The 21,191-nt window shown below is 39.4% G+C and overlaps 1 protein-coding gene across 3 annotated transcripts in view; it reads right to left on the bottom strand.

Moving 5' to 3' along the window:
* PIK3C2G (phosphatidylinositol-4-phosphate 3-kinase catalytic subunit type 2 gamma) overlaps positions 1 to 21,191 on the bottom strand; it is a 216,761-nt gene that overhangs the window by 5,368 nt on the left and 190,202 nt on the right. For all 3 annotated transcript variants that reach the window (XM_064515654.1, XM_064515657.1, XM_026107827.2), the window contains 2 exons: positions 18,467 to 18,561; positions 3,185 to 3,310 (listed from right to left, as the gene is read on the bottom strand). In XM_064515654.1, the coding sequence (XP_064371724.1) occupies positions 3,185 to 3,310; positions 18,467 to 18,561 (221 nt within the window). The remainder of the gene's footprint in view (positions 1 to 3,184; positions 3,311 to 18,466; positions 18,562 to 21,191) is intronic.

The raw sequence follows: 21,191 nt of genomic DNA, 5'->3' as shown, positions 1-21,191 counted from the left end.
GTAAGCTGCAAGGGCTACAAAATCTTCAGTCTGGTGGATCACAATAGGAGTGAACTGGGGTGATGAGCAACCTTCAGTCTTTGGACACAAAGAGGCTTTAAGCTTTGATCAATAACACGCTTTGCAGTACAGGGTAGGCTGCTTTCAACTGATCCTAATAGACTGTTTCTAAAATGATATTGCAAATTCAGCCAAAACAAGGTATATATCACCAGGATGTGGGCACAGAAGAAAGACTGAATTCAGATAGCTGAATTAGTACGTGGATAAAACAAATACCACCTGCCAACATTTCATTACCAGGCCAGTTAAATCCTGAAATCATTGTTTAGGAATAATATTTGCCTCCCATTTATACAGCTAGATTAAAGAGAGGTGAAGTACACAGGGCCATACAGGAAATCAGTGGAAGAGCTAGGTCTGGAGTTCAGGTATTCCCGGCTCCAAAAAAAGCAGCACTGTTGACCTACAGGACTCTAATGACATTTTAATCGCAAATGAGGGACAGTTGCTTCGCCTTATGTAGCCATGGCTCAGTTCCTAGATTTGCTGTTAATTGTCCAAATTAGCCTTGACGCACGGGGCCACAGGGAGCCACTCAGGCTCCTGCCACCGTCCCCTCCTCTCCCTCGCTCAGGCTTCCTTGGGCTCCTGCAGTTGTTGCAGGCCTGCAGCCCCTCTCCTCCAAAGGCGGCTGCCACAGCAGGAACAGGCCTGTATGGCCCTGGGGTATTTGCCTACATTTGTCCTTCACCCCAAGGGTAGGATAGAGCGAATTCACTCTCACTGTAGCTTCACTACGGTGAAGCACACTCAGCTTTGTCTTGGAGACTTGCTCCTGCCGTGGGTTCCCATACATGCAGGCACTCCGGGACCAACCGAGGACAAGGAAGACCTTGCAGCATGTTGCCCGGCCAGGGCTACACATGATGAACAAGACCCCACTGTGCTTGCTTCTGCGCATTTACATTTTTCAAGGGGAGAGTTTAAACTTAAATCATTCAGAATTGTTTTCTGTTTTTTAATTTTTCTCAGTTTACTAACCTACTCTGGAACTTTCTGAGTGATTCTTATTTATTCCTTTCAATGTTCTATAAGCAAGTATGTTATTTTTCTCCTAATCCCTGCATCTTCTTTTCCTGTGTTCTTTCTCCTCTTCTTCTCAGTCGTCGCTTTTTAATGCAATGTTATACCAATGTGAATGCAACAAACTCCATAATCCAAATACAGGGACAAGAGAAAAAAGGAGTGCTTGTTAAAAGCAACTCTAAAATGTTCAGTGTAGTTCATTCTATTGTCAGTCCTCCTGGACCCTCTCATCTTTACTCTCACACCTATGAGTAAAAAACAAAAATAAAATGCACTTTTGCAAGTTTGATAATTTGCTGTAGGCAGTTATAAGCAATGAAAGCACAAAACTAAAAACAAAAACACCCCAGAGAGGCACATTTCAGAATTTTCTCAGTCTCAAACACAGAGAGAAATTAATACACAGCTTCCTTCAAGCCATTTGACTTTAATAAAAACGAATGAACTCATAAAGAAAGGCTAGTACATTTCTGTACACAGCGTTTTGGACAGTAAGTAACTTAAAAGACAGCTGACTTGTATTTTTAGTTGTTGTCTCTTCCCTGGGGCTTCTTCTGCCTCAGTCTACCAACCTTGGACAGAAAATGCGTACAGAATGGCATCACATATGGAAGAACAGAGCTGCTAATAGCGCAAGCATCAGGTCTGAAATGTCCAAGTTCAATGGAACCATATGTCCCTACTGCAATTAGCGTTCTTGGTAAGAAAAGACTGAGCATTTGTGAATAAGGCTGATAGTTTTGAGTAAAAGATATTGACGTTTTCACAGAATTTCTCCTAACAGCAAAGAGATGCTCCTATTTCCTTAACCACAATTGAATCCCCTCCCACTGAGCCTGTCTGACTGCAGCCAGGATTTTGGAGTTTGTTGCACTCAGATTAGTATAATAATGATCACAAAGACAACTGCCTTCTGGTGTTGCTAGATGGTCCTTATCCACGGTACATTTTTGATCTTTTACAATTAATGTTATTAGATAAACACATGATATTTCCTGTATTTAAATACCCTTCAACTGTAAAGACATTTTTCTGGCCAGTTGAACTAGCCTCATTCCACTGTCTCTTTGATTCCAAAAAAGGAAAGAACGTAAGAGAAAAATAAAGCCCAGTCTGCTTTTATTCCATTGCAGTATCATAGGGAGCGAAATCTGTCTCAGCTGTTAGCAACAATACTACTTGAGGAACCTACTTACAGCTGCACTGGATGCCATCAATGTAAGTAGGTAACTTTTGTAATCAACTAGATGTGGGAAAAGAAGCATTATTAAAACTCCAGGACTGGCAAATTCGGAGATAAGAACTCTTAGACCCAGCTGACTAACTTAAACTTCATCATATCTTATCTATAAAACAGGGTGGAGTGGTAATATTTTCCATGCCTGCTACTCTGAAGCTTGCTCAAAGTGCTTTTAGAAATTGCTTTGAGATCCTTGGGAGATTGTCTACACGTAGTAATTATCCTCTCCAATCCCACCTACTGCTCAAATCTTGTCTCCCTGTACAAAAGAATACAGTTTATGCCGCTTCCCATTTTGTAGTAAATGTTTCTCCATACAAATGTTTCTTTTTACCCCAGAGATGGCAGCACTTCAGTGATGAGTGAAATAATTATATATGGCTGTGAACTGCTAACATTTTGACATGAAAAGAGCTGGGTCATTTATTATGGAGCAGGGTCAGTTATTATTTAGGACAGTGAAAACCAAATTGCTTTTCTATTTTTGTATGTGCATTTGAATAACAGGATCCTTTCAGTTAGCACTTATACAAATCTGAATTAAAAACAATCTAGGTTTTGGTGCAATGATGTTTGGGCTCAGATGGCTAACATGCAACTATAATTATGGTATAAGACTGAAGAGTGTGAATAATCTAACTGCTCTGCTAAAGAGAGAAACATAAAGAGACTGTCTCACTACTAAGAAAGAAGCAAAACAGAAGACTGTACATATTTATGCTTCACCTTATGACATGCTCTGTTTGAAAGTACTCACTGTAACAGCTCTAAATGCTGTATTGTTATTTTATTCCAAGAGTGGACAAGGAAAACCAAACAAATAAGAAATGACAGAAGAAAGTGGACAGTACTCACAATTTCATTGTAAGTAGGGTCAGTGCTTTTTGGAACTGTTCTTGTTTTCCTGCGACTGATCTCATCAGGATCTGGTAAAAGATAAAATTCAGCATGTGCGCTTGGGGCAGAGCCATCTGGGAGGCGCTGAAAAATAAAAGGGTTATAAATATGAATGCCTATGTTCTAGTAAAGAAAATAAAGAAGTACCAAATGAAATCTAGACTTTAAGTAGACACAGAAATATATTACATTCTCAGTATTCTCTTGGCCAAATTGGAGTGGTAATGTAGTAAACAACAGGAGTTCTTAGAATTCAGCTTCATATTGAATCAGAAAAAAATAAACAAAACAGTAAAAGTGCCTATCTTAATACTTTATGTTGCAGTGGAAATCCCTTAAGCATCAATCTGCTTTAACTCGATTTAAACTGATACAAAGTCTAGCCCTTCCATTTTCCAGAGCAATGCTGAGAAACTGGACTCTAGCCAGTCAGCTCCTATTGATTTTAACCCCTAAGTAGAAGTGCTGGTGCTGGGGAGAACTGATTGTTTCTAAGGGCGTTTCATAAAGGATATTACTGTAGGAGAGCCGGGAGCACTTCCTGCAGCAGTATGGGCAGAACAGGAGTCTTACAATAACAGCATGTCCCACCTCCCCCATTGCACAGCTGCAAACTCTCTTTACCATTCCAGCTCTGATTACTTGTGATATTTCAGATATTCCAGCTTACAGTAGTCATTCCAGATCACAGCTAATCTATTCACCAGGCTCAATCATAAGCTAATGCTGGTCGTGTGCAGTTCTTGGATAACTTCTGAACAGCTGCAACCTTATTACTAAAGCAACATTACAGTCACTGAGAAAACACACTGGTAGCATGGGAGGCTTTAAAAGAAGATACAAGAAATATAATCATGAATAACTATGGAACAGGTATCTTTGAGCATATGTCAGTTAGTGCTTAGCTTACAGTTAAGCAGAAACCTCTGCGCCGGTAACACAATATGTAATCAGAAAGCAAAACATGGAGCGTAAAAGCATGGGTGTTTATCAAAATATCAGCAATTTTAATAGTATTATCAGCATTGTAGGCAGCAAGTTTACCTGCCAGCTCATAGGCAATCCAGTGACAGGATGCAAATGAAAGTGCAGGCAAAAAGAAGAGATTTTAAAATGTTAGGAATAGATGAGTCCAGAGCATTATATAGGCAGTTGCCTTTTGCTTACCACTGTATTTTTACCTGGCTCAGAATAAAGTCATTTCTCAGATTTTGGTTATTCACAGTACGTGACTGGAAATAGGTGGCTTTCTACAGGCATTATCAACAACATATCTTTGAGAAAGGAGAAACCACTGGTGTCCTAGCAATAAATAACTTCTCTGTTGGGAAGAAAAACAGTGCTTGTATGTGCAAGCAACCAGTTCTTGCATATCAAATCTCTGCTCTCTGATATCTGAAATGATCCTTCAAGGCAAATGATGTGGTCAATTGCACAGCTTAATACTGCTATGGCTTACACTGTACATCATCAAAGGACGTACTGCTCAAATCATCATATATTGTTACTCTAGGTGAACAATTAATGTTACTATCACTAAGCTCCCCAAAAGTATATTTGATTTAAAATACACATGGGATTTAAATAGGTGGGATTCACCTGCCTAAATAGGAATGCCATTAAGTGTCAATGAAACTAACAGTTATTTCCCTAGGACAGAGTACCATACTGTTAACTCAGTATTTATGATTTATGCTATCTATTTAAAAGCCCATCTCTGTTGATCTAGGACTATATTAAGACTCCAATCAAGAATACAAATAACAATAAACTGAACAGTCTCTTGAAAATCAGGAAGGAAAAGGAAATCTAGCCTTAAGCCCAAGCTACCAGGATCCTAACTGTACTCAAGCTCTTTCCTTCTCAATGAAAAGACAAGTGTTGCTGTACCTTAAAGGCTGACAGATTTTAGTTGATTCAGACGAAAAGGGGAGCATTCTTTAAAAAGGAAGGGGGGGGGGGTGAGGAGGTGGGTCATGCAGAAGGCCTTCCTGTGTGTTCAGCTAAAGCCCAGCACAAGAATCTTCACTATCTCAAGCACAGAAGTACAATACAGGGAGAGTCCCATACAATTTAAAGCTTTATAAATCATCCCAGCAGTGTATTGCCTGTGCAGCAACCATGTTGGAGCTACTATTGCAAGCTCAGGTCAGCAGCAGCTGAACAGGGCCCAGGGCCCAGATGGTAGGTACCAGGTTACGAGGGTAACGGAGACAACGGCCGCATCTGCTTGCTGGCCACGCAAGGTGAGTGGGAAGCCCCAGAAGGGATGCCAGCCTGCGCTATCCATCGCTCCCAGGGGAAGCTCTTTTCAGCAGGCAGGATGCCAAACGGTGCTCCACTTTGAGCTGCTGCGGAGTTAGGAGAGAGCACAGGCACACGTACTGTGCCCCCCCAGCACACTTCGAGATAACAAAGACACAGATCGGAGCAGGGTAGTTTGCATTTGAAACAGTCAGTCTCTGACACCTGCAATGGAAAGAATCCGAGCTGATTGCTGTGTGATTGTTTAAGAGGACCTCGGTATCCACAGGGGCATGCTATGAATTGGGAAAAAAGCAGATAAAATCCTCACTGTACCTCTGAGTTGCTCCTTGCATCCTAGAAGCAATTCTAACACATTATCTAACCTTCAGGCAACTAACCTTCCTCCATCAGCCAGCTCCTCCCAAACTCTAAGGAAGGCATTTCACAATACTGCTGTGACCACATGAAATATGGACAGAAAACTCATTCCTTGCTAGCCCTTTGAATGTAGCTAACTACGTGTTGAAAGAGGTGAGTGGGAGGAAAGGGTCACAAAAGAGTATCAAAAAAGCGAATATTTTAGCAATTCACAGAAGAAAACTCAGGGCAGAGCAGTTGCTCTGGGATCTCTCAGAACTAAAAACAAAGCCACTTTTCATGAATAGTAGCAATCAGCAGTGCAACTGTTAGAGAGGCAATTTAAAGGGCAGCCACCTGAATTCAAACTAGAGATCTTAGCTCTGGTTGTTGGGGGATTTTTTTCTGCTTTACAGATAATATTTTCCTGCTTCAGCTTCCCTTGCCGAGGGAGACAAACAGGCCAGGCAAAGTCGAATTTCCACAAGTTTCTCAAGTCTCCATCTGCAATGGCTCTGTTATACCAGCAAGTGACTGAAGAGCTTCAGCTGAGTACTTGCATAAGTACTCTTCAAGCCTGGGCACATCTTTCTTCACTCAGCTGCTCTCCCGTAACTCCTGACATGATGCAAAACATCTATCAAAATTCCCTAACTCTTAAAAATGCCCTCTCTCTTCACAAACTCACCATTCAAAGCTGTAGAGGAAGAGCATGTATAAATCAACAGGGGCTTTATAGGAGCAGAGTCTGGGTAGGCAAAGGCACAGTGGAGCATCGGAGCAGCTTCACTAGCTCTAAGCTTCTGTACTTGGTGGGACTAGTCCAACTAAACTTCTGTAGATGCCCTTTAGAAAGTCCTACATCTTCTACCTATGAAATGCAGGCTTCATATTAATGAATAACCATGAAGAGAGCAAAGCCGAATTACAAACAGATCAAAATGAATCCCAAAACATTTAAGGTGGGGTCTGAATATTCTCTTTGTACAGACTCAGAAGACCTTATATAAACTTGGTCATATGATCAGTTTATGCCAGCTTCTCTTCTGATTTGCACAATAGTTATATATTTTCTTCTAAAGGGTCTGCTTCACTGAAGGTTTCCTTGCGACAAGAGTTGCAGTGGCCATAGAAGGAGCTGTACTTTGCTAGATCCTCCATACCAAGAACAAAGAGGGATCTTGGCAATCCAGGAATCACAATTTGAAACCAAGAGTGTGATTAACATGGCAGAAATATCTTTCTAAATGAGTGCTTAATCCAAGACATGTGAAATCTGAAGTAAGGTGTTTTATTAAGAGAACTAACATAGCAGGGGAAAAAAAAAACAATTTTGGGGGCAAACTAGTCCTTTCTCAGGCTTTCACATGTGATTTGAACAGCGGTTTGAATGAAAGAGAATGGAGAAAACATCAGGTATTTTTTCTTCCTAAATATGATCTCTGCTGTCATATTCCGCAATGGCATTTAGTTAGCAACAACACTGGATATCCTTTCACTCTTAACTCAGAGAGCATTGGCAGATTAATAAGACTTCCAGGAGCCATATGAGTCAGTTCTGAAATCCAGCAAGAAAACCTTCTGTTACCAGTGGATCAAAAATCATTGATATCTTTCCATAGTCTAGGCCAGCAGGAAAACCAAAGGGTCCCTTGGGAATGCCATTTTGCACATTAACTGTTCTGCAAAACTGTTATAGCTTGAATGTGTTTGTGGTTAAGCAAGAAGATAAAAACAAAGTTTTAGGTTGAATTCTGCTTATATTTAAATCTGCAGTCACTTCACTAAACCCAAAGGAGTAGACTAAGTCTCCTGAAAAGAAAATGTATTACATCTGAAAATGTTTAAAGGAAATTGTTCCCAATTTAAATGCATGTTCTAGAGTACAGTTTAACCAAAAGCCTTAGTTCTTCTGTTGTATACACTTGCAAATGAATTCAAGCTGTAAAAATGCATAGGCCTGCAAAGATATAATACCAAGTTGCCAACAGAAATACCATTGCTTGCCTTACTATGCCTATGGACAAAAAGACCCAGTGATTTTGATCTGGAGATAAAAAGAAAAAAAAATGAGTTGAACTGGGAAGCTGACTCTCTGTGCTTTCTTCAAATACAAACAAGTCACTACTGTAAAATTTTCTCAGAGAATGACCTGCCTACTTGACTCTAACAACAGCTGATATTTCGAAGGAACTGAGTTACAATTGTCTGTATACTTGTTTTTTTTAAAAAGTTTCTTTTTGAAATGTTATTTACCTCTAAAGCAATGCGAGTGCCGAAAATATTTGAGGGGGGGGGGAGAGGGAGAGAGAGAGAGAGAGAGAGAGAGAGAGAGAAAGTAAATAATACTTTGGATCTACTTGCCTCCACACCTGTAATTCAGCACTGAAAAACTAATCTAGAGATATATCTGTTATGGCTATATTCCATTATTCATTCCAATTTTATTTTCCAAAACAAAAAAGTATTGATATTTACTTACAGAAAACCACGCAGAAAGGTAATGACTGGTGTAATTCAATTTTAAATATGTTAGCTATAGCAGGGAAATAATGGATGAAATTCAATTAATTTTTCCACAAGAACTACATTATCCTAATGACTTTTCTCCCTTGATCTTTACTAACTAGCCAAAACTCTCCTTAAGGATGGATTCATTGTTGACATTAAAAAAAGGGCTAAATGCTTCTTCAAAATTTGCCATATTTTAAACTACGCAATTTAGCATGAGCATGAATTCTGGGCCTTGCTCAGATGAATTTTAAGGAAAGTTTCATGATAGTAAATGGACACTTTGAGGATAAATTATTGAAACATTTATTAAAACTCATCTCTTCCTAAATGCCATTAAATTTTCTTTTTTATGTGACTCATCCCTCAAATTCACTTCATCTCATCAGCTTGTCTTGGTCTTAGACATCTAGATATTTTCCCACCTTTTGTCCTGGTGTGGAACAGATTGGTGGCTCCTGCACATTTGATAGTTCCAGCTGCTGTTCTCTTTCTCCCCATTTTTCATTTTCAAACATCTTGACAAAAAAAAAAAAAAAAAAAAAAAAAAAAAAAAAGATCAAAGGTGACTTGTATTCACTAATGCCACCTTTCCTTCTCTATAAATGACTTGCTTTCTTCCTCCAAAATTAATTTCCTGGACATTTTCAAATCTCAGTTACTCTCTTCCCCTTCTTCAAAGAAAAATTCTTCAGGCTTTGGACAGGCTCCCATTTCAGCTACTCCCCCAAAAGGGGGAAAAAAATCCTTTAGATTGTCCAGTAGCTCTAACACTTAGTTTTCCCATCTTTCACCCTCATCTTGTTTTTTTCTCTTACATACAATGCCCTGAGAATTTGTCTTCTATGTAATGGAGAAAGGACTACAAAATATTCCTTAATATTTAATATTAAGTTGTCCTTACAGGTTTAAGAAACCTATTATTATATTAAATGGCTAGAAAAAAAATCACAACTCCAAAGCAAAATATTTATATATTAAATGTAGACGTGAGACAAATTTGAATATTATCCAGAAAAGGAAGATTAGAAAAAAAATCCATCAATCAGTCTCGCACCCCAGTAACCTGCACAAACTAGTAGCTGCCTCTCGACTGAATTAAAGCTTGTAAGAAATGTGGAAGAGCCATCAGTACTGATGCATACGTAATTCACTTTCTCTGAGTGACATAGTCTAGTCCCTATGTACTGTAGCAGAAAAAGGCTAAACCCTGCCTTTGTAAGCTGCAGTTTAATTAACAAATACAGCCTCTGCCTTAGAAAAGATAACATTCTTTGGGCTAATTCAAAGTTTAGAGATTTGAGAAAATAATCAGCACTAAAACAATGACATTCCCAAGCAAGAGGTCTCTTCAAGGAACAGGTTAATAAGATATATAAACCTTGACATAGCTGTGTGAATGAGAGAGAGGTTGCTCTCTTCGTAAATCATAATATGGGCCTGAAGAGCCTTCCTTCTTTTTCCTCTGAGATCCACTTATCCCAAAGCACTAAACACCTCCTCTACTCGACTCTGCCACTGAGCTTTTTATTTTTCTGCCACAAAACATTTTCAAATTACTTGAAAGAAAATGCAAACCAGAATCATCTTTGCAGTAATTAAATAATAATTACAGGAAAGATAATCAACTATCTTGCTATGGTGCACTGTGCGCTGCATGCTATCGACAAGACAAAACAAAAAGCAATTGGCCAAAAGTGATTGCACAAATGAGGTATTTTTTCATAAATGTCTGTTCTTTTTCACCTAAAACTGGAAAATATCTAACTGCTATTCTCCAAGAGAAGTTTTTTCTTATCATATTTTTGGATCCCATGTTTCTTCCCCTCTTCTCTGTTAGCAACTTCATTCCTATTTTCATCTCATGCACACATACAGGTATGTAGATAAACAGAGAAGACGCACTGTGACAGAGGTCACTGTCAGAGCAACAAAAAAAAAGAAATGAAGCTGATCCCAATTGAATTCAGGGAAATAAAAATAGATGTTTCTGAACAACATATGTGTTGTTTCAGGCAAGTTCTGGGAGGCATTTTCTATCTTTCAGAAAACCAGCAATGTCAGTGGTGGCAATGGAGCAAGCCTCCAGATGGCTTTGTCATTTACTGTGATAAAAATGCAAGGGTGCTCTGTCATTGTTATTGCTTTGAATCTCCAAATATAGCTTGTGCACTCTGTGCAGTTCAATACCTTTGACATCCTCGTTAACCTGTCTGTTCTACATGCAGTTTGTCAGGGCATCAAATAGGCAAACTGCCTAGTGTAGGTGCTGTTTATTCAAGAAAAACTGCTTTGTAACTGTGGTTTATTCCAGCCTTCTCTCTCCCAAGTGAAATAAGGTATTTTGGCCAAAAAGTGCAGGTTTGCTGGTTCAGTTTTGTTTGTAGTAGAGTAGTAGGGAGATGGACTGGTGCAGTCTAGCTATTATTGGAAGACCGTATGCTGCACCCCTAATGGGGAGAGCCATGCCAGCACAAACAGTGTCTAGCACTGTCCTGAGTGACAAAAGCTCTAAACAATGGGTGTGTCATCAGACCAACACTGTCCAAAACCTCCTGGTTGTCAAATGGGAAAAAACCCAATCACTGAGAGAGAAGGACAGCCCTACACCGATAAGGCCTTGCAATAAAGACATCATAGTTCTGGGCAAAAATGTCAATGTGTTGACATATCACTGAGTATATGTGAGCTAGGTATGCAAGTTCCTGCTGAAGTCTAAGCAGATCTCTTTAATTAAGGACAGATGGGACCTGGTCTCCATGGTCATCTTCAGTGGTAGGAAACTGAATTGGGCCTTAAATCTCCACTGATTGTAATGGGAGCAGAATTCAGTTGCTTAAATACAGGTGCCTCATGTCACCTGAGAGGCCAAAAGGTGTGTGTATGGAGACAGAAATATGACATAGGCTTCAGGGAGACCGGCACCAGGAATGGTAGTTGGAAGTCAAACAAGATACTTCATGGTTTCTAAAATAACCCTGATCAGGCAACTGAATCCCACCACATCATGTGTGTAGGTGTCTTAATTTCAAACTGAATCCAACTCCGATTAGGCCAAGGCATATACACACACACATGCAGTGGGATCTTTTAAAGCTTGTAACAATGCTAAATATTTAACAAACAGTTTTTCCTTGTAAGGAGAAAGATGGACCCCTGCAAACAGATTTGATTCCAAAAGATTCAGGGCTCCCTAAGAAATGTGTAAAATGCTTCTGATCTGCTTCAGTCATTTGAGAGGAAAGCCCATCGAACCCTGTTCATTTTAGTTACCTCAGTTTAAGCATTGCTCTGTGATACCCAGCTGGTTACAAGAGTTTCCCTTCCAAGCCTTTATGTCTATAAAGCTCTGAAATCAGAATTGAACACTTGCAGAAAGATCAAGAAAAGAACCAATATACGGTTGATACCTAGGTTAAAAAGAGTGGTTTCTTGTCTCAATGGTCAAAAAAGAGCTGTGTATTAGGATAGACCCAAGCGAAATGGGGAAGAGTCTGTACAACCACATGACCATAAACCGTCAGGTAGAAGAGGCTCATATCTTTTGCTGACCATTGGCAGTAGCAGGCAAGGAGCACTAGTACTTAGGTCCAGCAAGTAATGATATAGCCTTGTGTGCATTTACTGCTGTTTCTGAACTAACAGGAAATACTGTCTTTTGGTCACATACTTATCCTCTTCTCTCCTTTTCTAGGCACAGAGAGCAAGTGAATATAAAACTACATGAAGAAACAGTGATGGTGTTCTCTCTGTCTTCATCTTACAGTATTTGTCTTCTCATTTTCTTAATCAGTTATTTCAAAAGGCTTTTGTGTGCCTGGTCCAGACTACTTCTAATGTCTCAAACTCTACAGAGCTTCCTCCACTTTTCTCTAGATTATTCCACAACTTGCTACCTCCCTCTGTAAGCAAGCATTTCATTATATGGTGCATGCAATTTCTGCTTCTTAATTACATCTCATTATTTCTAGTTATGCTCCCATTTAGTGTCCTAAATAATTCCTCTTGAACCTTGCTGTCTCCTTCCTTAAATATTTGCACAATCGACTTGTGCCCTTGTTAGTCAGTTCTTAACTAATTTAAATTATAGTAACAATAAATCACTCCTCAAGAATCAATCAGTCCCAAGTAACCCTACTGGGAACTGTTCTTTGAACCTGTATTCTAGTTTTTAAGTATCTTCCTGAGACAAATATTGTAGCATCAAAGCCTGACAAAGATGAACTACTTCCTTTCTGCATCCTGACATCAGGATCTGGCCTTTCTCATTGCCCTCTCTCATAACGGTCTCACACCTCACCGTTTGTTTGTTTTTTCCTGACATTGCTACATGATATAGATCTATATCTCCCTGAGGGAATAGATTTCATTTGTCCAGGCAGGCTGTAGTGTTCTGCAAATCGTTTTTATTTTCTCGATCTTGCCCTGTCTTCACTATTATTTTTAAAGTTTTCCTCATTTGCAACCAATGGCAAGTTTAATTTTTGTTCACCTTTATCTCCCAGATCACTCACATTATTAAACAGAACTTGCTGATTTCTTTCTTCGACACAGATCAACTATGCAGGGAATTACTTATTTAAAAATTAGCAGCTGGAATTTAGAGCTGAGGCAGTACTGTAACTGTGATAGATTAAAGGGTTTAACACAGAATAATAACACAACTACTGGTACAATGTATTTGTCAAACATCTTTAATGACAAATGTGCTAGAATCCATCCCTGTGCCACGAGAGTAGACATCTTCTCTTCCCAATTTAAACTACTGCTGAGTAACGGTACCTTTTGTTTATAGGTGTTCAGCTAATTTTACGTTTCAAAGAGAACATGTCTATCTAAGCTAATTTACATTCATTTTTAAAGTAAAAGCATTTTCTAACCACAAATGTGAAATTCAATCCAATCTCTTCATACACTAAAGTTAGCTCAAGAGCTTTCTTTTTGTGGCTTTTTATTCTTTTCAATAGCAGTCTAGAGAGAATATCATCTGAATGTCTTACCTTCTCCATCAGCCAAACTGCTGATTTAATTCTGTCACTGACACTTATCTATCTGAATAACTTTTGTTCAGCTCAGAGAGATTTCTTCCCATTGCTTTCCATCTGTGGACAATTTGCCAGGCTTCACCTAGCCATGGAACTTCTTCCCTATCCCTCGTGGCAAAGCAGGATACAGTCATAATATTCTCAAAGGGTCTAATGTGGCCCTTTATGTAACTGCTGGGCACAGCGTTGCTGGCAGGTAACACATTTTCCATTTAGATCTGTATATAATAGCAATTCTTAAAGCATAAACATCAGCGGGCCACTGAGAAAAAAGATGGGAACCAACTCCAAAGCAACAAGCAAGCCCTCCCTCCTTCCCAGTTCAAGCTAAAGCCAAAGCCCAGCAAAGGCAGGGGAAGCATTTACCTGTAATGCTCTTGGGAACTTCCCTGCTGCCCTGCACCTGCAGGCTTGGAAATACATTTCATCCCCTTGGCTTAGGGAAAGCTTGGCTCTCACCTTTCTTCCCAAAGCCCTTCACCTATCACGTTTCACAAATGCTTTGGAAGCAATTTGTACTCGGATGGTGTAGGACACGAAGTGGAAAAGAGGCTGGACGTCTGTGTAAGCCTAAAGCTGATTACTAATTTGTCACCCACATATCAGCTACCCTAGAATCATTAATCATCAGGAGCGGTTCATGACAGCTTCAGAGCTTTTTTAAGAGGAAGGCTGGATGTAGTTTTGGAAAGTACTGTAGGAGTTTATTTTTCTTCCAGCATATTTTCCCCTTGCAAAATTGGTTCTGAATTCATCGCCCACATATGCTTTCCTGAATTTTAGCAATATTTATTGGCATGAGGTTCAGGGACAAGTTGGCTTTGTTTCTGCTCCCCACTCGCCCTGAGGAGTTATTCTGTCCACAAGAAGTAATGGGCAAGAATGCTTAGCAGCAAGGATTGAAAAGTTTAGCTGCTTATCTAGAAAAACAGGGCATGCCTGAAGTCATGGCAATGATTTTGCCAGACAAAACACACTTCTGCTGTGCCAGCGCTGAACCACTATTCCCTTCTGGTTCTTTGCGAAGCAGCAGAAAATATATTAACCAAACTTTTTCTGATAATCAAAAATGGCTGTTTCCTCTGCCTCTTGTCCCTTTTTGATTAGACAAGAGAACGCAGCAGTGCAGCAGTGTTTAGCCTGGCTGTTGCTGGCTACCCAGTACCAAGCTAGCCCACAGTCCTCTCTATGTAAAATCTGCTCTGATCTGGAATTCCTGCATTCTCTGTGTTGGACAAAAGGCAGTGGACTTGCGCATTTCAAGTTCAAAGTCTACATGTCTTTCAGTGTTCATAAATCCCATTACACAATTTCTACACAGATCTAGGAGCCTATGGCTTTCAGGTAGTCCCTCAGGCTTGCTTTCTGCCTCTGCCTCTTCTCCCGTTCCGGTCTGATGCCATTTTTCTGTGTTGTGCCGCCACAGCTGGATTGTTCTTGCTCTTAGCTGACAAGGCCTTCCCAATGCCAAAACAAACCTCGCCCTGCATCCTATCTCTTTCTCCTAAGACCACTTAGTGCGCTTCATTAGGTACTGCACTGCTGTGTTTGTGTAAGAAAAACAACCCTTTGCTCCAGCCCCTCCTGCTGCCACATCCTCCCCAGACTCAGGCGAAAGCTCCCAGTCTCTCCATATAACCTCTCTAGTTTTCATCACTATGCCAAGGCTCATTTTGGCTTGCTTCCAGCCTTCCAGCTTCGCTTGATTAAGACAATATTGCCTCCACTGCCTATACATACAGTGCACAGTATTGTACTGTCTGTATTTGAGCGCTGTAATGCCCCAAGAGACCGACTTAAAATTACGTAATATACATGTTTAGAAAATTGCATTTTACTAGCATCATGGCTTTTGCATCTTTGAAAACTGGATTAAAGCTTTTCTCAGAAACCATGGCGATGCCTTTCAAATCATCACCAGAAGCCGAGAGTCTGATGTGAGTCACCTGACTTACAGAATCTCAGGATTCACATAAAACTATAAAAGTCTGAGGAAAATCATGAGACTTCACAATACTGTTAGTTACTCAAATATCTATTTAACGGAATTCCTCTTTGCTGTATGTCCAGTCTTTAAGTGTAGACAAATATTTACAACCAGTTTTACATCTCTCCATTCAGATAGTCTCAGTGCTTGCATTCCTGGTCCAGATGCAAGTATTTTCTCAGTGAGAAAATATAGTTTGTGTTATACAGGAGGTTAGATTAGATTAATGGTCCTTTCCAGTTCCCAAATTTATAAGGCTGTTCTACTCTGTTGTTGTTCTTTGAAGTATTTTTAATAGAGTTTTCTTCAGCAGGACTGGCTTTCCTAACACATGACTGAAATGTTGCTGTGGTTAGGGAGAGGACATTCTGAAGCAGATCTAGGAATAACCAATTTGTACATATGCAGCAAATCTGGCACATGTGGATGTATGAATCAGATCAAAAGCGCCTGCACTGTGGAGTTCATGCATGCACCCACATGAGACAGTCCTCTGGCAGGTCTGCACCAGACCAACTCTCTCTCAAGTGTGAGAGCATTCTCTTCTATGACATCCCACATAAATGGGAGTAACTTCATGAAAAAACTTGCAAAGCTATTGAGTTGCACTTTTTCAACTCCTTCCTTTAAAGAATCTATATGACACTTGACAATGGCTATAAACAGCACCAGCTCCTTAAGGATTATCTTGTGCATCACATATTAATATAAGATTGGCACAGTGGTATCTAGATCTCTTATTAAAATCCCTAGAACCACCGCCATACAGACAATAAATAAAAATTATTTAAATGGATCAGAGTCATTCTCCATCACAACTGCTGTCAGTTCAGTGAGCCTACATTTGGGATTAATTTGGCCCACTACAATTATTTTTGCATCTGAACACACCATAAAATCTCTATAAAGAGATAAACTAAATGGGGAAGTTTAGAGGAACAAAAATTATTTATGATGAATTATGAAATTAAACAAGATGGCAAAGTAATCTCTGCACAGATGAACCACTAAAATATAATTAGTGAGACTCTGCAAAAGACTGCATATACCTGAAATAGCTTTAACATGTCTTGAATAAGATATGATCTTGGCACACATTCAAATTCCTGTTCAGATCAAAAAAAAAAAAAAAAAAAAAAAAGGAAAAGAAAAGAGAGCGCAATAGAGATATTGATCTATGGGACTGGAAAGCTGAAAAGATTACTAATGTGAGAAAGAACCTTTCTTTTATAGGTTACTAGTCTGCAGGTAGTCCAGTATCATAGTGCCCCAAAGCAGAGCTATTTTATAATTCAGACCAGATGACTGTGGACAGATGGACAGACGAAAGGAAGGATACACAAGCCCAGGATTTAAAAACGTGACTACTAAAGTCAGGCTGCTTAAACAGTGACCTTACTTTCAAGTCATGAATTACTGTTAGTCTTACTGAATCAGACCTGTAGCTTGTCTCTGCAATCTCACTAAAATTCGACTATATTGGATTTGACTGTAAGGCATCTACTTTCAAATGCTAGATAATAACTTAAAGTTGTATTGTCCCTTTCCTTAAGGAACTGAACTCCAGATTTAAATTTTGCTATCCAGCATTATCTATGCTGTAATTTGTTTTTATTTAATTAAAATGGCTGGAACTTTCTAAGTTAAAGAACAAAGTCAGGAGCCTATATGCCTAAAATGATGGAAACAAGGAGCAAAATTGCTTTCAACAGCTGTTGTTCTGTTCCCACACATCTGCACATCACCTGCCTGAACTCACAATAACTCTTGGAAAACCACAATTTGTTTGTACCATTTAAATACACTCCTCCCTCCAGCCATAACTTTACCGGAAGTTTATCAAAGTCATTCAGGTTTAAGAAAGCACAATAGAAAAAATAAAGAGGGCCTTATACTGCATCCCGAAAGTAAAATATTATAGGCTCCATCTGTGTAGCATGGAAGAATGTCGTGCCAGCTGGAGGTTCCTCTAAGCTGGACCTGTCAGGAGAGGCTGATCTCACCTATCAAGGTGGCACATAGGAAACAAAAGGCAAGTCTCAGAGGACCCAAATGTTATTGGATGGTATAGACCAAAATGAATATGCTTGAATTGCAAAGCAGAAGCCAAAGTGGCCAACAGAGAACAGCTGGAGCTACAGAAGCCTCATGTGACTCATACACCTAATTAAACAGTCAGTCTCATTTTATTACTGACTGGTGCTCACATACATTCCTCACTTTGGCCCCATTTAGGGAAAGTGATTGTAATCCAGCCTGAGATGCAGGAGACATAAATGTATACATTAAGAACCTGCATCAGTTAGGAAGTGTTTTAATTTCCTAGCCAAGGAAAGATAGTGAAGGATCTCTAAGCCACAGCCATCACTTGAGACTTCAGCAACTGGGAATTCAAGAGCAGATCTAGGCAGCTGAACTCATTATGAAATAGCAGACATGCTGCCTCAGCTGAGAGGACGCACACAGCACCAGCTATATCTCTTAAGATATTTTCACCAAGCCAATTTCACCTGCCTTGTGTTGCGGGAGCTCTGCCAGCTTCCTCCTCTCATAGTCTGGTTCCAGCATTTACCATTCAGCCTCGTGAAAGACAGCGTGTTACAAAGCTGAGCATCATCATACCAAGTGACATAGCTTCTTAAAATACACCACGATTCTGTCTGCCAAGTTCTTCCCTGTTGATACACCAGTTACATCTGACTCGAGGGAAGCGTATGGATAATCGATCAACTGTCATAACCCCACGCTGACATCCCACAAAAAGTCATACTGGTGCCATGACACCTTATGTCTGACTGTTGTCAAAATATGCCAGCTGAAAGGGTCAAAACAGTCATCAAAGCTAGTTTTGTATAAGACCTGGAAAAGCTCATTGCCAGCCATTAAGCCAAAACAGTTTCCTCACCTCTCCCACACCTACAACCGTGCTGAAGATCAAAGGAAGAAAGAAAGTGTTAATGATGACAGGAAAGCATCACCATAATTTTGAGTTAAAATTACTTATCCCAGAAAAGGTGTTTGAGGATTAATGTTTTCACAGTACTCTGCAAAAGCAGAGGTTTACCACTGATAGATTATGATAAAAATACTTACAATGTTCCTCATGTGTTTCAACATTATTATTAGTTGGGTGCCCTCATAGGATATGACTAATTGCACTCCAGGCTTACGATCAGTTGATTGAGGACCTAAAATAGGCCGAACAGGTTGATTTTTTAGTGAACAGATCAGTGGAAATACATATCTAAAATACTACTATATACATGAACTAATATATAAACAGATGATTACGTGCTTAAATCAGGGATGAAATTAGAAAACATTGATAACAAGTATGATACAAACATTAAAGAAATGGTTTGACATGCAGTGCTCATTTTCTTGCTTGTTTATTCATTGATAGTGAGGTTTTAGGTTTTCTAATTGACATCAATCAGAATTTCAGTGGTAAATTTATGCTTAAGTTATGAATAATTGGGGATTTTTTGCAACCATTGATAGCACTAACCACTGGTGTTGCAATGCTTGTCTAGCTAAAAATGTTGGATTTTTTTTTTTTTTTGCAGTTCCCAACAGAACGAAAAAAATCACATAAAGGTTTGCAGACAGATTCCAAAAACAATCATAGATTTACAATAACAATATCTATATATAACATATATAAATTCTCTCTTCCTCATTCTGTATTTGTCTCTATTCCAGGCTTGTTTTCATGCAGCCAATTGCTTTCACAGATTTCCTACTAAAATATATTTACAGAGTCTGACTGTGTTCCCGCTGAAGTCAGTGACAAACATTCTTGAGTTTCCAAGCAAGAAGGACCAAGCTCATAATATGGAAGAAATGACTAAGCATATCCTTTTCCTTCTTTCTGCTGCAGGCATTGAGCCAGCGGTCTTCACTGCCAAAAAGGTGCGTCCTTGAAGTCGAGTAGGTAATGTGACTTACCTGCCTCATGGAGACAGTGGAGAAAATACACAGATGTTTTTTACCATGATGTACCAAGTAACAGGCAGCACAGTAACCTCCTCTCCATATCTACCTGACCTTCTTATTTTGCAGTGTTAACCCTGAGCAGGGTGGGCATGAACCATTTTGCACCATTTGGTCTAGGGTCCACAGTTCTCCCCACAATGTGATCATCGAAGACAGGACAGGCATTGCCTGGCTAGACTAGCGCTATTTTTCTTATGTGAACAGAATTTCATTTATTTAGATGGAAGCCATATTACATCCAATAATATATATTTACATTACTGTGGAAAATAAGAATTTAATCCTGGTAACCTTATGACAAAATAGTGAGTTTGCATGAACTGAGTTCTGCTTTACTTACCTCACTATAGAAAAGTAGCTGACCTTAAGACTTCAAACAGAAAAGTGCTGCTCCCCTGCACATGCCTTAGAATCTGCCGCCCTGACACACCGCCTTAAACCCACCATGGGACGAGGCAAGGACACGAGACAAAATGATATACTAGTAACCAATTTTTTAAATAGAAACATATCTTTTTAAAAGAGGAAGGAACAAAGAAGGATGATGAGAATTAAAGAACTATCATCACACACTAGGATTATGCACTCGCAATACTAGTTTTCGGGGGGAGAATCAGGACTGTTTATCCTAAATAGCATCATCAGTGTGGACAGGATTTTCACATCTTCTTTTCAGTCTTAGCAGACATCTGCGCACTCATTTTTGTTCTCTCTTTTCCATGTGCGCACCAGAGCTGCTACAGCCAAGGTTGTAAGAAAGAGACATCAAACTCCCTCTCCTCAGCTTTACCTCTGTTACTCAGCAGAGGAGGCAGCAGAGGGGAAGTCATAAAGAATAAGCCACGTTGGCTATATTTTTCCAAAGAAACCAAAAGCATAAACTCTTGAGTGAACAGAGGCTAAAATAACTGCTAAGCAGATAGAATTACAGTGGTGTAATGTACTACGGACACCCAGAGAGCTGGTGCAATTGCCATTTTTCATAAGGAAAGGTATTCAGATGAACAAAAAATAACCCAGTGTGTAGATATAATTGCCATAATACAAATTTTCCAAGCAGTCTGGATACAAACACTCCTGAGAATTTGGTGTTTGAAATGGAATTTTAGAATATGAATCCATCTCCAATTTCTTTCCTTTAGAGACTACAAAATTTCATTTTTAATCACATCCTAATTAGAGAAGGGCCTGAAACAGACTCCTGGAGAATTGAAATCTTATGATGAAATCACTAAGCTAGAACTTGGAAGACTCAGGTGCAGTTCTTCATTCATCATGGTCCTTTATGAACTTTGACAAATCGCTTAGCTAGACAATACCTTATTTCATTGCTTGTTGTATGCAAATAGGGACAGGGAGGGATAGGGGATGATAGAGGATGAAAATTCCATGAACCAGAAAATGTTAGTTTTTTTTGGGGGGGGGGGGATTAGAAAAGAAAAAATTTTTTTTCCCTCATTCAAAGCCATAATTTTACCATTTTGTTAAAAACATGTGGGACTTTTCCTTTAAGTTGCAATAGGAAAGGTACCTAGAGCATGAAACACAGTATAATGCAAGGGAGTCGTGCTCGAACATAAGGGCACAATTCTCTTGAGGGGCTTTGTTAATACTGTGAATTGCAGTGGGTCATCCCGAGCAGCTTAGAAAGAGCAGCAGATCTCAGAGACTAAATTGCATCATTTGTATTCAGTTGAGCATTATGCCTTTTCTTTCCTACCAGTACTACCACTGTTTTTTCTCTTTAAGTTTTATAGTATGAATGGTTATATCCAGTGGAGGAATTTTTCTATGGGAATTGGCATTTTCATTTCCAAGAAAC

This window comes from Dromaius novaehollandiae, chromosome 1 (assembly GCF_036370855.1).
Source record: "Dromaius novaehollandiae isolate bDroNov1 chromosome 1, bDroNov1.hap1, whole genome shotgun sequence".
NCBI lineage: Eukaryota > Metazoa > Chordata > Aves > Casuariiformes > Dromaiidae > Dromaius > Dromaius novaehollandiae.
Note: the sequence above shows the minus strand (reverse complement) of the source record. Positions and strands in the feature narration are given on the sequence as shown.